The 17,279-nt window shown below is 43.5% G+C and overlaps 1 protein-coding gene across 8 annotated transcripts in view; it reads right to left on the bottom strand.

The window, feature by feature from the left end:
- The window catches only part of SERGEF (secretion regulating guanine nucleotide exchange factor), a 244,378-nt gene that overhangs the window by 10,520 nt on the left and 216,579 nt on the right, over window positions 1-17,279 (bottom strand). The window contains exon 11 of one of the 8 annotated variants that reach the window (XM_079103966.1): window positions 7,752-7,912. The exons of the other annotated variants lie outside the window; for them this stretch is intronic. Coding sequence (XP_078960092.1) covers window positions 7,905-7,912 — 8 coding nt within the window. The 3' untranslated portion in view covers window positions 7,752-7,904. Of the gene's footprint in view, window positions 1-7,751; window positions 7,913-17,279 lie in introns of those variants that run through there. 8 annotated transcript variants of the gene reach the window in all.

Below are 17,279 nucleotides of genomic sequence, written 5' to 3'. Positions count from 1 at the left end.
GTGGGAACAGGATGGCCTAGGATCCCCTCCAGCCCTGAGAATGGGTGAGAAGGGCAGACAGGGGTGAGGCAAGGAGACCAGTGAAGAGGCTCTGGCTATCTGCCAGGTAAGACAGACGAGGACCTGGGGAAAAGAGATTTGGGAAGTTAAGAATCTGGCCACTTCTCACCAGCTCCATGACCTCTCACTGGTGGTCTCACAAGCGCTCCTGACGGCTCCAGTGGTTTTGCCTCTTAATCAGAATAACACTAGCTGGTTCCCAGCTCCCCTCCGCCTGATATCATACCCCATCACATTCCATTTTTCTGACATCACTCTGCACACTGACTTCTTTACAGTTTCTCAAACAGTACTCACCTCTGGACCTTTGTACCTGCTATTCCTGCTTTCAGGAACATCCTTGTCCCTGCTTTCCACAGGTTCACTCCCTCATGTTGTTCAGTTATTTATGTAAATGTCACCTTATCTGAGAAGCCTTCCCTGATATTAAATAGCAATTTATCCCATTCCTGTCTCTTATCAACTCACTTGTTGTATTTTTCTTTTTCTTTATTTTAACTCTTAATTTTTTTCTTTCCTGACCAAAATACTCCTATTTTCTTTTTTTTTTTCTTTCCTCTTTGAGAGGAGGGGTTCTGATTTGCTTCTGCACCCCAGCACCTGAGGCAGAGCTCAATACATACTGTTGTGTGAATGAACAAAAGAATGAATAAATGGCTAATGAAGGCCAAAACAGAACCCACAGAAGTGGGAAGAAGCAGCCATGGGAATGGCTAATTCCAGCTCAGCACCAGGAAGAACTCTGCAATGACTGGAAGGCTGACCTGGAAGATCCTGAGCCCCTAGCTGGCAAGGACATCCTGCAGTGGGCACAGGTGGAATGTGATAAATCAAAAGTCCTCCAAACCTGGAGAGCTGGTGTGGTGGTGTGGGTGAATATGGAAGTGCATAAGAAAGAGAGAAGGAAGGTGGAAGCAGATGTGCAGAGTGCAGAAATGCTCACTTCTCAAGCTGGCTTCCTCACACACAGAGGAATGGCCCTGGTTCTGGTGATACACAAAATTGTGCTGTAGAGATGGGTTTGAAGCTGCAAGGCTAGGAACTGCTCTAGAACTTCTGGAACCCTAGTGCTCAAAAGGTTGTTCAGTACTTATTGTCCTTCTTTCTCTTTATATAAGAGGAAACTGAGACCCACAGGGAGATGACACCATGCCAAAGTCCTTCCTGCCTTCCCACTGCTCTCCACTGCCCTCCTTTGCATTGCAGCGGGCATCTCTGCTGATAGTTGGCAGCGCAGTGAGGCAGGCATTTGGATCAACCCAGTAAGGGAGAGAAAACTGTATCCGGGTGAGGTTTAGAAATAGCCAAGCTGGAAGAGGCTGTGGCCAGCGCTCCCCCTCCCCCAGGAGTAGGAGGTGCTGAGGCTGCTGTGGACATATTCCTCAGTCACCTGCAGAAAGAGCGTGCTGTGGCACATTGGCTCCACTGGGTGACTATTCTTAGATCTAGGGAGCTAGGGATGACAGATTTAGAACTTACGAGGTGGAAACGTGTTGGCCTGTTTTATAAACAACTGAAATCCTCCCTAAAGACTATCTTTCTGAATTCTGTGCTCTCTGTTAGAACTGCTGCTTTTTTTTGGGCTTATTGGCTATCCTGGGAGAGGAAACAATAAAGGAAATTAACCCTCTCAGGGGTCTTCCATGATCATATATGGTGCTATGGGCTTTTGCAAAACCTATCTCGTTTAACATGGCAGCCCTTGGAAAAAGGTATTTTTATCATGCTCTGTGGCTGAAGACACAGGGGCTAGGAGAAGTTCAGAAGCTAGCACAGCCCGAGATGTGGGGCAAGAGGTAGGCTGTGGACCAGCAGGTTTTATGTGGAGCCTGGTGCTGCCAAAAGAAGTCTGATCCTGGTGGTGGCTGGGGCAGTATGGCAGAGGTACCACACCTTCTGATTTTAATCCCTTTAGGTGTTTGCAGAATGCTCTTCTGTTTGCTAAGATTTCTTCACTGCAGGTGACACATCTTCCCTCTGTACACTGGGTGGTGTGGACTGTCCTCACTGCCTCCCTCAGCCGGTTCCAGGTTGTCATCATCTCTCTATAAATGTGATGCCCAGAACCAGCTAAGGGCCCTAGAAATGATGGCCCTCCAAGATGTACACATTCAGAGGCTCCACCTCTATTAGTACAGGCATGTCAGCTTCCTTAGAATCGAGGTCTGCCGACTCTCACTGAACCCACAGTCCACATCTACTGCTCTGCTGTCTCCCCGGCCCAGGATGAGTGTTGGTGTTTCAGACCTGGTTGCAACTTTCAAATTGTCTCCACTAAGTATCATCTTATTAAATGAACATGGTGATCTCTGCAGGGCAGCAGAGGGGCATGCAATTCTGCACCCAAGATCAGTCAGATTGTTGCCTTTTCTGGATCCTAATTACCACCAGGGTCTCCCTACCCTGTTCTCTTAGAGTCTGTTTGGGACTCATTGGTGTGCAGAAGGAAGGCTGGGAAATTAGAGAAATATCAGGGGTGGGGTAAGAAGGTCCAGGAGAATCCACACGAAGGGAAATGAAGGTGCTGGAGTTCACATGGGGCTAGATAATATAAACCTGAGATGGAATTCTTCATATATATATGTGTATATATAATATAAATCTATACATATGTAAATATATGTATAATATAAATACTATACAATAAATAAATATAAATTATTTTGAGCAGTAAAATTTTATTTAACTTATGCCAATAAAAGAGTTACAGAATAGCCAAAAAAACCTATGAATCAATACCTTTTATTTACATTTATGTATTTTTTCTTTTAAATAGACTATATTTTGCTTTTTTAAAAAAATTATTCTAATTGGTTATACATGATAGTAGAATGCATTTTGACACACTATACACAAATGGAGCATAACTTCTCATTCCTCTGGCTGTACATGGTGCTGAGTCATACCAGTAGTGTAATCATACATGTATATAGGGTAATAATATAAATAGACTATTTTTAAGAGAAATTTTAGTTTCACAGCAAAATTAAGCAGAAAATACAGTTTCCATATAGTTCCTACCCTTACACATTCACAGCCTCCCCCACTAGCCAACATTCTAGCACCAGAATGGTACATTTATTACAATAAATGAACCTACATTGACATGTCACTGTGGCTCAAAATACATAGTTTATATTAGGGTTCACTCCTGGTGGTGTAAATTTTATGGGTTTTGATAAATGCAGAATGACATATATCTACCATTACACTACAACTTGAACATCCCTTATCTGAAAATCTGAAATCTAAAATGCTCCAAAATCCAAAGCTTTTTGAGCAATGACATGACACCACAAGTGGAAAATTCCATGCCTGGGCCCATGAGATGGGTTGTCAAGACGCAGGCACACTAAAAAGACTGTAAACTGGGTGCAGCAGTGCACGCCTGTAGTCCCAGTGACTCAGGAGGCTGAGACAGGAGGATGGCAAGATTCAAGACCAGCTTCGACAACTTAGAAGACCCTGTCTCAAAAGATAAAAAGGACTGGGAATGAAGCTCAGTGATTTTAAAGAGCCCCTGGGTTCAATCTCCAGTACCCCCTCAAAAAAAAGATTGAGTAAAATTTCCTTCAGATGTTTTGAAATATAAATGAATTTCATGCTTAGACTTGGGTCCCATCTGCAAGTTATCTTATTCTGTATATGCAAATATTCCAAAAGTAAAATAAAAAACTAAAATCTCCAACACTTTTGAACCCAAGCATAAGGGACACTCAACCCATATCATACTAAAAAGTTTAACTGCCCTGAAAATCCTCTGTATTTTACCTATTTATCTTTTCATCTGCCAAAGTTGGAGAATAAATAATTGGGTGAATAATTACAGATTGCCCATAATATTCAAACAGAGTTCCTAGTTGTAGGTAAACCTAGTAGTGAACGTGACACAAGGTCCCTGTCCTTAAGGGGCTTACACTCTAATGGGAACACAACAAGCAAGGATACAAGCAAATCAGCAGATGTGACAAGTAATAAAATTATAAAGGAAACAAAACACAGTGATACGATTCAGAAGCACAGGGGTCATAAGGTCCTCTCCAATAAGGTGGCCTCTGAGCTGTGACCTGAAAGACCAGAGATACAAGCCCTTGAGGGAAGACCTTGCTGGCAGAGGAAGTAAACACAGGTCAGAAGTAGGAAGAAGTTTGCATTTCCAAGCACAAGGGAAATGACCGTGGTGTGTCACGTCAGGGGGGTGGGGTGGATCCCCGAGGGGGCATGACTGGGGAGTGTTGGGGATGCCCATTGAAAACTTAAGAATTCATTTGATTATACAGAGAAGCCTCTCTCTGGAGTTCTAAGCAGGGGATGATCAGTTCTAACTTACACTTGAAAAGGCTGCTTTCTGAAGGCTGATTACAAGGGCAAAACGAAGGGAGTTGACTTAGGAGGTTACTGCATTGCAGAAGAGCAGGCAGGACAGGATGGTGACTCAGTAGGCTGGCAGCAGCGGGGCACAGAAAAAAAGACACATTTATAATCTGCTTTGAAAATAGGGTTTTTAGGACTTGCTAATGAACTGTATATAAAAAGTGAGTGATAGGAATCAAGGGAGGACAGTAGTTCTCCCTATGAAGTTGGGAAGGGATAGGCCTGGGGAGAAAATTGTGACATCCATTTTGGACATTTTAAGGTGCAAATGCCTATAAAACATCAACAACTGGATATACTTCCCAAACAGAGACCACTAGTAGGCCTAAGAGATCATAAACCTGAGAATGGGAAACTGTGATTGACAAATGCAAGAGCTACCAGGTGAGCAGGGGGCAGCTTAGGAAGTAATGCTGTCTCCTGGTGCTACAGGCCTGGCGAGGTACATTTTCGACTCTAAATCGCACCTCTGCCTTTGTCTTTTCTTGAATGAAATGCATGACTGAAACATATGCATAATGGGTTAATAAATATGAATTTTCTTCATGAATATCACTATTTCATTAAAACAAATAATGTTTGAAAGGAAAATTGCCATTTTTGGATAATTACAGTCACTAACATAAGTTCATTGGAAGCAACATTCTTCCCTAATCCTGACAAGGGCCAGGACTGCTGGGCTTAGACACAGGTGCACAGGGCTCCTATCCTTGCACTGTGCATCAGGGAGAGAAATAGCATTCCCAGAGGATGCAGTTTTGCAGGAGAAATGCTATAGACCCTGCTGCCAGACTCTCTCGGAGATATCTTCTCATTCCTGGGGAGCATGAGGTTACTCAGAAATGAGGTCTTGTTGGGTAGGCAGCCTGGTGAGGCTCTTAATTCCTGATCCTGAGAAGAAAAACACAGCTAAATCTGGGAAGGACTGGTAAGTCCTCCCGGGTCTCTTGCCTACATGACTGTTCCCATCCCTAGTTGGGACAAGGAGGAGACAGGTGGATAGTACACATTTCAAGTCCTCACTCAGTAAGTCAGAAAACTTAGAAATTCTAATTGTTGCTGCTCAGTAGCTAAGGAGCTAGACAGCTTGAATTTGATGTTGCTTGTCATCTGCTATGTATGCCTAAGTCTCAGTTTCTTCATCTGTAAATAAAGAATCATTTTCCCTTGTCCTTTTTTTTTTTTTTTTTTAAACAAATACATACAGCACTCAGCATAGAGTCTATCACATGAAACATGTTCAACTGACACTTGTTCCCTCCCCCACCTCACCATCTGCCACTGGAATGGCCCCATGTCTCCTGCCTGGGATCCAGTTCCTAGCCCTCCTGGGTCTGGTCTGTCTTTGCTGTCAGCTGTTGGCAAATGAGGGAGAATCCCCTAATACTGAGGCACATGACAAAACCACACCATCCATCCTCTTCCTTCCCATCCCCAAGCACCCACTGTGTGGACCAAGTAGGTAACATTTCACACAATTTTAGCAAAGGGTTCACATTAGTATCTGTCGGAGACATCCTGACAGGCACAAGCCACTAAGCATTGCTATGGAAACCGTTTTGTTATTCTCTGTTGTGTCATTTGTTTTCTGGCTTAGTTGCTGTTGTTGTACAGGGAGAAGTGCAGTGGATAAGGCACTCATGGATTAGACTCCTAGTGGGACCTGTCTCCTATAGAATTGCATGACAGGGCTAACCTCTTGCTTCCTCTGGATCTTACGTTCCACAACTCTAAGAAGTAGGCCACTATCTCCCAAGATGGTCATGTCCCTGATGACCATCTGTACTTACTCATAATCAGAGTCCTGGTGCCCAACCCAGACCAACTCTCCAAGGGAGATTCTGATGTATTCCAGAATGTGAGAACTACTGTTGCAGGAGACCCACTAGGTACACTGTTTTCAATACTCCAGGTACTAAACTGGTAACACTAAAGCTACTCTGGATGTAGCACGGTGAGGGGCACAGAGCCCGACCTGATCCCACCACTCCCAGCTGGCTCCATGGAATTCTACAACTACCCAAAGCATAGTTTGGAAATCAGTGGACCAGATGCTTTCCAGAGCCTTCTCTAGAAGAAAAATCAGCATTTATTCATTCATCCAGAGAGGCTTATTAAATGCCTTCTACTTTCTTTATAACAAGTATTCGTTTGAAATCAGAAGCTCTACTATTTACTAGATGTGTTATCTTGGGCAAATTACTTGATCTCTCTGGAGTTCAAAATTTCTCAACTGAAAAATGACAGTATAATATTTATTTTTCTTACCTTATAGAATTCTTCTAATGATCAAATAATCAACTAATGCTTATGAAAAAAGTAGTTACCTGGAGGAGACTCTGCAAATGCCAACAACTATTACTACTACAATTATTAGTGGCAATATATCCAACTACCTGAAGTCTGTTGAATTAAATTAAGTCCTTAGAGGACTTTAAGGATTGTTCTGCTCCTATTTTACATAACTAAACCTCCAGAAGGCATTGTAGGGTTTGGAGAAGGACTGGTCAGAAAACCTGTATCTGCAGGATGTCAACTTTCTTATAGGAATATTTCTGAGGATACATCTGAGGGTTAAGAATATCCCTCAATTTGTTGCCTTCTAAATAAAACTTTTCCCTATTACCCAAATTTTCTTCAACGATCATATATTACTTTTATAATACACACATTTGTGTGTGTGTGTCTGCTTTTTTTTTTTTTTTTTTTTTGGTACTGAGGATTAGACTCAGGAGTACTTTACCACTAAGCTACATCCCCAGCCCTTTTATAAATTTTGAGACAGGGTTTGGCTAAATTGCCCAGGCTGGCCTTAAACTTGTGATCCTCCTGCCTCAGCCTCCTGAGTCACTGGAATTACAGCCACCATGTCCAATGAGAAAAAAGAAAATCTAAACACAAATCCTTTTGGGTTGGAGATGTGACTCAGTGATGGAGTGCTCACCTAGCATGCTAAAGGCCCTGGTTTCACCCCCACCACTGCAAACAAAGAAAAAACACAGTCCTGTTGACATACTCTGATATACACAGTTCTCTGTGAAACTCTTCTCTTTTTTTATCTAATACTTTAAAATGAATTCAAATGAAGCACTCCGCACAAGGACACGTGCAAAGCTCTGTCATCATGGGAGTGGCATGGCACTATAGGAGTTTCAGAAGGTGTGTCTGACTTGGACTCCAAGACTCAGCTCTCCACCACTTCAGCATGTGGTCTTGGCTTAAGTCATTGCCTCTCTCAGGCCTAAGTTTGAGTACTTATAATTCGAAAGTACCAGCTTCAGTAGTCTCTAAGGCTCTTCTGGGCGTGATGGTCTACTTTTCAACACACCCAAGCTGATTTCACAGCACATGTGAATTTGCTGAGGCTGCAGCCTTGTTGAGTTTCAGGTGGCTCATGGAGATAATGCCTCTCTCTCTAGTCACTCACTTGGACTTGGATTTTCAGACTTTCCAAAGCTCCAAGAGCCCCGTCACAGACCTGAAACATTAAGATAAGGAAGCAAGCATGTCTAGATGACAGGTGGTTCACTTAAGAGCTGCTAGCCTGTAACTGATAGGGTCCTGATTGAAATCAAGGTAGTTTGCCTCTAAGCTCAGTATACTTTACTTCACTGGAATTCCATCCTAAAAAGAATTACAAACCCCAAAAGCCTTCATTTGGTGGAAAGACCACCAGAGTTGTAGTCAGATGATGGGAGAAAGCCCTTCTTCCAGTTCCTCCTGCTTCAGCTGAGCCCCTCCCAATCACTGAGCCTCAGTGCCTTCCCCCAGCACAGGGTCACTATTACTCCTCACAATTCCAGAGCTATGGGGAGGCTCAAACAAGAGTGAATGGAAACTTTTCACATATTAGAGTTAGATGTTAGTTACCACAAATACCATACATTGTGCCCAATAGGAGGGAGGAATCCCATGTGCGTTTCCAAAAAGTCAAAACCCTGGAAAATCTAAGTGTTGGACCACAGGGTGCTGGCTATAGCACCTGAATGGGCAAGTCACTTTATTGTCCAGGCTGGGCTACAGAGGACAAACTCTAAGCTTGGCCTGGTTCTAGTTCTGCAGAGGCCACACTGCGACAAAGCTGAAAACTCTGGACTGAAGTACAGATAGAGCTCACCAGTGGGGATGGCTCCTTTTTCTAATCACTCAGGCATTCATCCAGTCAACAAATGTCATTCTAACATGGATTCCAGACAGAATGATATCTAAGTGCCTCATAAATGCAGGGAAGGAGAAGGAGGAAGGAACAAAGATGAGTGATAGGTCCCTCTCTTTAAAGAAAATAACATTTAATACTCAACATATCCTAAGGTCATATTACATAAATATGAACTATGCTGTACTTCTTTTGCTATGCCATTTTATACTTGTAATAACTCAAGAGGGTAGGAATGTTCAGGATTCCTTTTTCACCTATGAAGAAGCTGAGGCTTGGCAGAGGCTCAGGCTCACCTGAAAACTAAGTGGTAGAGCCAGGGATTAGACCAAGTCAGTCTGTCCAGATCCTAAGTTCTTAGCCCCTATGTCCCATGGTTTCTATATTTCTGTGTGACCTCAGGCAAGCATCTTCCCATTTGGGTCTCTGTTCTCCCTATGAAATATAGAATTTCAATGGAAATAGTGGGCACAGGAGCTATTGTCAAAAAAAAAAAAAAAAAAAAAAAAGTGAGCAAGAGAAAAGAGAAGAAATGCCCACAAAGGAAGGCATGAGGTATGGCAATGTGGCTCCCAGTTCCTATTCCTCAGGAGAGGAAGGCCTCACACAAAGTCTGGGCAGAGTGAAGACATGGTAGGAATTTTGCCAGACTGGGCTCAAGGTACACGTTTCAGAGAGGCATAGTGAGCACCTGCTTTCTCCGCCAATGTCTGTTCCCCGACCTAAAGTGCCTGCCCCATTTACATACTCCATTTCTCTCCATGCCAGCCTTTGTTCATGCCATCCCCCTACTTTTCCCCATATCCCCTTGTTTTTTCCTCTAGGAGGTCTCTTCTAATCTTGTAGTTTTCCCCCAACAGACTATAACAGGAAATCTCTCAAAGTGACTCAAATACCATTGCACTTGGAGGCCCCCACACCAAAGGAGCAGCATCTTCCTTTAAGACCCTGGTCCTTGGTAAATGGCTCCCTGCCTTCACAACTTGCTTGGCCTCGAATGGAGAAAGAGCAGTGGCCCTTTTCCATCTGAATCTTTTACAGCAGCAGATGCCAGTAAGGTTGCCTGGAGAGTTTGGAAAATACCACGTTGCCATGGTAACAGCAGACCAAGGTTTGGGATGCTTTATCCCTGATGAGCTGCCCTGGCAGTACCATGCCATGCTGCTGGTGAAATCTTCCTTGATGAATTACAACAACACAAAACCATTTGTGGACAAGAAACTGCTCAGCATTAGCACTGACGTTCAGCTCCTGCAAACACTTGTGGGCCACCTAGTCCCCTGGATGACAAGGAGGCTAGGCGTTGGCTCTCTGTACTGTGGCTCACTTAGGGGGTAATACAGTTTTCTGGCTCAGCCAACAAAGAAGGCCCTCTTCCATTCCAGCCCCCAAATTACCACTTTTCTTATTTGATGCCACCAACCAGGGATCTGCCCGTGTGGACCCTGGCAATTAGCACAGCACCCGCATTTGTTGGGAAATTAAGAGCCACTGATTAGCCTAATTCCATGCCATTTATAGACAGTGAGTGTCAGCCCGAGATTGGTTTTTCCAAATGGTGGCCCAGAGGGTGGCATGTTCATGGCTTGAGTTTGAAATGGAATCAAGGTCCTGATGAGCCAGAATGTGAACCAGAAAGGGAGGCTGGACTCTGGGTGTGGTTATATGTCAGCTACGGCCTCCCCCATCTGCGCACCTATGGGAACTGACGATCAAAAGGTATTTCCAAATTGAGGCCATGCCTATTTCCAAGTCAATTCTGACTCAAAAAGGGAGCCCATTTTCCTGCTGTAGCCTCCTTGCTGATCCCAGCTGGGAACATGCAGTAATAGGACTAGTGCGCTCCAAACTGAGAGATGCAGGGGTTAGAGGTCTGTGTCAGACTCTAACTGGCTAAGCAGGAACTTGACACTCTGCTTAGACATCCTATCACCTAAAGACCTGAATTTCTTATCTGTCCCCCAAGTTGCAGCCTGGCTAGAGACCCTTGATATTTCAATGTCTGATGATAATTACCTTAAGACTCCTGCCATCAGACCCCCAGCCCCAAATGGGTCTTCCAGGGTTTTGAAAGTTCCAGGATCATATAGGTCCCTATATCATGGAGAGTTGATCTCTTTCCTGATTCCAACAGGGGCTAACTCCATATCTAGTTAGAGTTCCCCTGGGTTGTCTTGCCAGTTTTCTGGAAGAGGAGCCAATCTGCTTATACATAGCACACAAGGGTCATAAACGAGTGGAGCTGGCAAACCAAATATATGCCCACAGATACTGGGGAGCTTCCAAATTCCTCCAAGGAATAGGCATTGAGGCTCAGCTGCACAGGCTTTGACAACTTCCCTAATTCAAACTCTGACTTGTTTAAAAACAGGGTTGAACCAGGTCTTTCCAATAATTCATAAAACATTTGTTGTCTTTATTTGGTAGATGACATAGGGGAGAGAAAATGAACTTTTCATGATATCTGCCATCAAGGAATGGCAGAAACTTCGTAGTGGATGAAGAAAAGTTAGGAGAGGAGGGGTAAAGGGCATTATAAACAGGGAGAACAATATGAACAAAGATTTAGCTGGGGGAGATTGATGGAGCTTGAAGAGATAATAAAGTTAGTTCCATTTGGTAGAAGAAGAGGAGGACAAAAAGCAAGAGAAGGAAATAAACTTGGGATGTTAGGTAAGGGGCACATCATTTTAGATGACTCAGACAATAAAATCCTCAAAAGGCCTGAATAAAGATTTTAGACTTTATGCAGCAGCCAATTGGAAGTCACTAAGGCTTCGGGCAAGGGAAAAGCAAAATTAGAGCTGTGCTTAGAATCTAAATCTGGCAATGTCATCATTGTTGTTGTTGTCATGACAGGTAACATTTATGAAGCACTGACACTATGCTGGGAACTTTTCTTAACACGTTAGACTAAAGGTGGAAGAAGTCCAGAGGGAAATCAGTTTGGAGACAAAGGCAAAACCCAAGATGAACAAGGCCTAAGCTGCCTCAGCAGCAGTGGGATACAGAAGGATGGGTGGAAAGAAAGCAGTAAGTCAGGGCTTGGCATCAGTGATGCTGTGGCTGCAGAGGAGTGAGAGGAATCAGAAGACTTACCTGGAAGGACAGAGGCCACAGCTCAGTCTAGGATGTATGATTCTTTGATTAATGGGCCTGGTAGACAAATCTAGAATCCAACTCCAAGAACACAGTCAAAATAACCCTCTGTCACCCCAAGTTCAAGAAGGTACTTGAAGTAACAGACCATGAAACAAGGACAGAAATCCTGGCCAGACTTATTCTCTCATGTAGTTCCTTGTCTTAACAACATAGAACCCAATGGTTTGAGTGAGAAGACCTAAAGTGGGGGCCTTACCCTAGTACCTATTTGGTGAAGATTTTTCTGTCATGATATGCATCAGACTAAGTCCCTTAGCTGAGGAGGAAGCCCTACATTTTAATCTGTCTTATTTGTAGGCACCCTTGGGGTAGACGCTTAGCCCTGGGGTGCCAGACACAAAAGATGGAACACAAGGGCTGCCTGCTCTGAGATTGCCCTTGCTCTTTGTGCATTCTGCCCTAATCAGGAGGGGATCCCAACCCTACCTGCAACCTGTGCTTTATAGTCTCTGCTCGAGCTCAGGCATTGCCCTTTCCTTGCAATCAGGAATCCTCTCAACCATTTCTCCTGGACCAGTTCAAATCCTAGGGTAGCCTTCAAGGTTCAGCCAAGTCTTCCTTCCTCTAGAAAGTCTACAAAAATTACTGCTTCACTAAGCTATGAAGAGGTTTCAGAGCAGGGAACTTAGGAGGTCAGTGGCCCAACACTTTAAACTCTATGGAAGAAACTAGGTTCTGGAGGAGACAGAAGAAGGTCCATGGTTACAATCAAAGACCACAGCATTTCCCTGACAGCCTCCCATGAACTTTAAAGCTCTGCTTTATTTTCACTGTCACAGACTGACACTCTGAAGAAAATGACTTCTGTGGCTCTGCAATCTTCGCTGTGCCTAATACAGAGTCTTGGACTACAGATGACTCAGGAAATAGAATCCTCAATAGCTAAAGGCTCAGGAAGACAACAGGTCTAGAGAAAAAGCAGCACACAGGTGAAGGAGAAAAAAAAATCCTCCTTCCAGCAATTCTTCACTGTTCTGGGATGCAAGCCAAACTCAGCCACTGGACTGGGGGTGGGAACAGAGATGATGCACTCAAAGAAGACTTTCACATCCGAAAGAGATTTCTGCATCCAATATTAGTGTTCTAGCCCAGAGTCTCCCGGGACAGCAGTTTCTAGAGTTGGCAGAGGGGTCATACTGAGGTCAGCTTCCAGCCTAAGGGTATTGATGACGGTGATGGCTATAGTTAAGAGATTTTTCTTTTAAAATTTATTTTTCAGATTTGAGGAGCTAAAAGAGTCATTCAAGATCATTCAAAATAATTTCTAAATAGGGAAATTGAGGTCTTGGTAAGGAAAGATACTTGAACAAGATTGTAAAATACACTGAAGTCATAGTCAGGACCCAGTTCCAGTTCTCTTGACCCCAACCCAAGGTTCTTTGCAGGACAACTTTTCTCAGTTGGGTCCCACACTGATGTAGCCAGGAAGGCACCCATTAGGGTTAAATGGTCACCAAGTATTTCTTTCACCTTTTTCCTTTTTGGTACTATGAACTTAACCCGGGGATAATTTTCCACTGAACTACGTTCTAGCCCTTACTTCATTTTTTATTTTGAGACATGGTCTCACTAAATTGCTTAGGACCTCATTAGGTTGTTGAGGCTGATCTTGAAATTGTGATCCTCCTGTCTTAGCCTCCTAAGCCTCTGGGATTACAGGCATGTACCACCACAGCCGGCAACCACCGCCAAGTATTTCTGAGTTTTGTTTTTTTTTTTTTAATGTAAAAATCAATTGTTAGACTGGTGATGCAGGTTTAGAGAAAATTACTGAATTTGACTAAGGCTCTAAGTGCAAAAGCCATTTGCTTAAAATCATATAGTTAGAAAAAGATGAAGTCGAAACTCAAGCATGGATTTATCTGGTTCCAAAGACCTTCCTTTGGACCACTGGCTTATGCTGCTGTGTGTGCTGCCTCCAGGTTCAGACTAGAGGAAGGAAGACAGGACAGACAGATATTCTGAGAGGCCCAGTGAAAGATTTCATTAACACACACTTACTAGCCAGGTTCAGTAGTGCATGCCTGTAATCCCAATGACTCAGGATGCTGAGACAGGAAGATTGCAAGTTCAAAGTCAGTCTCAGCAATTTAGTGAGGCCCTAAGCAACTTTGTGAGACCCTGTGTTATAAAAAAAACCCAAAAAACAAAAAGGCTAGGGATGTAGCTCAGTGGTGAAGTGCCTCTGAATTAAATTCCCAGTACCAAAACCAAAAAACAACACGTACTTCCTGGGTGAATCCTTCCTTTGCCTCAGGTTTTGAGCTGGGCACTGGGGACGTTAAAAGGAAATGAGAGCCTGGCATGTAGTGACTAGATGGTAACTTTCAGAGGGATTCTAAATGAGTGATTAAAAAGGCTGGAAGAGAAACAAACTCAGTTCTGTAAATTCTGAAAAGAACGAGACTGAAGAACAGTACATAAAGGGACGGTGTGCCAAAACAGGCTGGCAGGTCCCACCTTAAGATGTATGTGTCACCAGCCATAGTCATCTTTATATTTGCAGAGCACAGTATAATACCTGGCATACAAAAGACTCTCAATATAGAGCAGTTGAGTCAATGCATGAATAAATGAAAACAGTATCCTAAAGGGAACTGAGCTTTGGTTTCAGAGTTTGCAGAGAAAGGGTCTGTCCACCAGGTGGGTTCCTGGTCCCTCTCTACCTGAATAAGAGACAGGAGGCAGCTGGAGGATCCAGAAAGAAGGACAGAGCTTCCAGTCCCAACTCATTTCACCATGGCAACAAGCTGATGGAAAACTGCACAGGAGACTGAGAAACAAGTTTTAAAATAAAGATACGAAACACTGTCAATCTAAAATCACATGTGCAAAGCAACAGCCTCCTTCATCTCAGCCCTAGGGGCAGGCACAATCCCAAAGAAAAGCACCTCCTTCTTTCCTGCCCATTCCTCTGCTGAGGCCCAGGGCTCCTCTCCTACTGTCTTCTAAGAGCTTCCAGGAAGTTTCTCTGGCTTTGTAGTATGTGCTTTAGGGCCTAGTGTCAAATCTGACAAGCAATGATAGAGGCTCCAGCAGGGCTGCATCTGGCCAGGTCCTACAGCACGTAGGCTGTCCACGAATGGCCGTACCTAGGTGTGGAGCCCACAGCAGTGGTGGCTATGGCACAGGAATCAAAAAGGAAGAACAGATGCCACTCTCCTCCTGTATCCTAACATCCAACTCTGCTTCGACTGCCAGGGCTCAGCTGTATTTGCCTTCTTCCTCACAGGATGACTTAATTGCACCTTCTACTGTAAACCCAAAGCCTTGTGTTTATATTTCAAATACAAAACTTACACATGGCATGGTGGTGCACATCTATAATCCCAGAGGCTTGGGAGGCTTAAGCAGGAGGCTTGTAGTTCAAAGCCAGCCTCAGCAATTTAGTGAGGCACTAAGCAACTCAGTAAGACCTTGTCTCCCCTTCAGTTGATGAATGGATAAAGAAACTGTGGCATATATGTACAATGGAATATTACTCTGCCATGAAGAATGATAAAATTATGGCATTTGCAGGCAAATGGATGAAATTGGAGGATATCATGGTAAGCGAGATAAGCCAATCTCAAAAAACTAAAGGACAAATGATCTCACTGATAAGCGGATGAGGACATATAATGGGGGGTAGGAGGGGTTAGTGTTAGTGTTAGGGTTAGGGTTAGGGTTAGGGATAAGGAGGGTGGTAAGAATGGAGGAAGGAAGGACTGTATAGAGGGAAAAGAAGTTGGGGTAAAGGGAAAAAAAATAACAGAGTGAATCAAACAACATTGCCCTATGTAAATTTATGATTTTTAATAAAAAATATAAATAAAAAAAGACCTTGTCTCAAAAAAATATATATATATGTGTGTGTGTGTGTGTGTGTGTGTGTGTGTGTGTACGCATGTACACAAATAAATAAATAAATAAAATGGGTGGGGTGGGTGGGGCTAGGGATGTGGCTCAGTGGTAAAGTGTCCCAAGTGCCCCTGGGTTCACTCCCTGCTACTTAAAAAATAAAATAAAATAAAATAAAACAAAATAAAAAAATAAAAAAAACCCCAAAACCAAACAGTCTATTTTTCATTATACTTCTGCTGTCTTGTTCTGTCTCCCCATCCCCCTATAGAGAACGTGGTAAGTGATAAAACCTCAATAAACGTTTTCTGAATTGAGTCAACAGCGTGAGAAAACACTTGAATTTGAGTAGCTGCAGACTGACCTCCTCTAGTTTCAGAGAGTTCACTCAGACCATCATTGTTGCCAAAGCCTTGGAGTATGAAGGGGTGACATTTCCCCTCCTCTGCTGGATCCACTCACTACTTTTCTGTCAGTGCCAATGTATGTTCTCAGTGCTTCACAGACATTGTCATTTTCAGAATACTCCAAAACAGACTGGATGAGGGAGTCCAAGTTCAATCCCAGCTTTATCACTTCCTATCTCTGAATTTTAGGCTAGTCATTTAATCTCTTTGAACCTTAGTGTCCTTGCCTGGAATACGGGAATGAACCATTTCACACCTTTACTCTGTCCTCATGAGGCTGGTGTGAGGATCAGAGATGATAAACGGTGAACGGGCTCTAAAAATTGTCAAGTGGGATCTGTGTAAAGCTGAGGCTGGGCCTTCTTTCCAGGATCTTGAGAAACAGGTAGCTGAGACCTGAACACAGGAAGTCACTTGCCCATGATCACCTGGGAGACAGTGACAGAGCAGGTTCAGATCTCCTCATTCTTGGTCCAGAACTCTTTCCTCATCCCATCTAGGTATTCTTCAATTTTGGCAAAAGCAATTCCACATTCCATTAATATGAGAAGCATTTTGGATCACTTGTGAGTTATAAATCTCTGCAATGAAATAGAGTCCAGCTAAACTTCCAGGCAGAATGCCACCTGACACATTGTAGGCAGAGAGTTAATTCTTACATAGCCTTCTCCAGAATCTTCTCCTTCAGCCTCCTATTCACTGCTAACTAACCCACATGAAGAAGGTCATCCTGGAATCTAAAACACTCTTGCTGTGGCAGAGCCCAGGTCTAGCCAAAATAATGAATGCAACAACTGCAAATATTAGTTCAGGAGTGACAATGAGGACAACTGATATGGCCTGGAGTACAGGCTTCAATGGAAAACCATTATGGCTATTCTAGGGCTTGACTCAGGAAACAGGAACACAGATTTGCTGAGATATAATGTCAGCAGAAACAGATCCAAGAGGAACAGGAGGGGTATACAGACCCACTGCTTAGGTTGTAACAGCCTCCAGATTCACATGCCAGAGATAGCACTGAGTACAGCCTCTTCGGATCTCAGTGAGGACTTTGAAAAGTAGGAGGGTCCTTGTCAAGAGTCCTAACCCTCACATGGAGTGATGGTTACTCTTGTGTCACCTTGGCTGACCGACCTATGGAGACCAGTTGTTTGGGCAAACACTAGTGCAGATGCTTCTATAAGGGCATTTTTTTAGATGTGATTAGCATTTGTGATCAATTGACTTTGAGCAAAGCAGATTACCCTCCATACATAATGTAGGTGGACCTCACCCAA

The sequence above is a fragment of the Sciurus vulgaris genome, assembly GCF_902686455.1.
Source record: "Sciurus vulgaris genome assembly, chromosome: 11".
Classification (NCBI taxonomy): domain Eukaryota; kingdom Metazoa; phylum Chordata; class Mammalia; order Rodentia; family Sciuridae; genus Sciurus; species Sciurus vulgaris.
The sequence above is the reverse complement of the archived record's forward strand: the minus strand, read 5'-3'. Positions and strand labels throughout refer to the sequence as shown.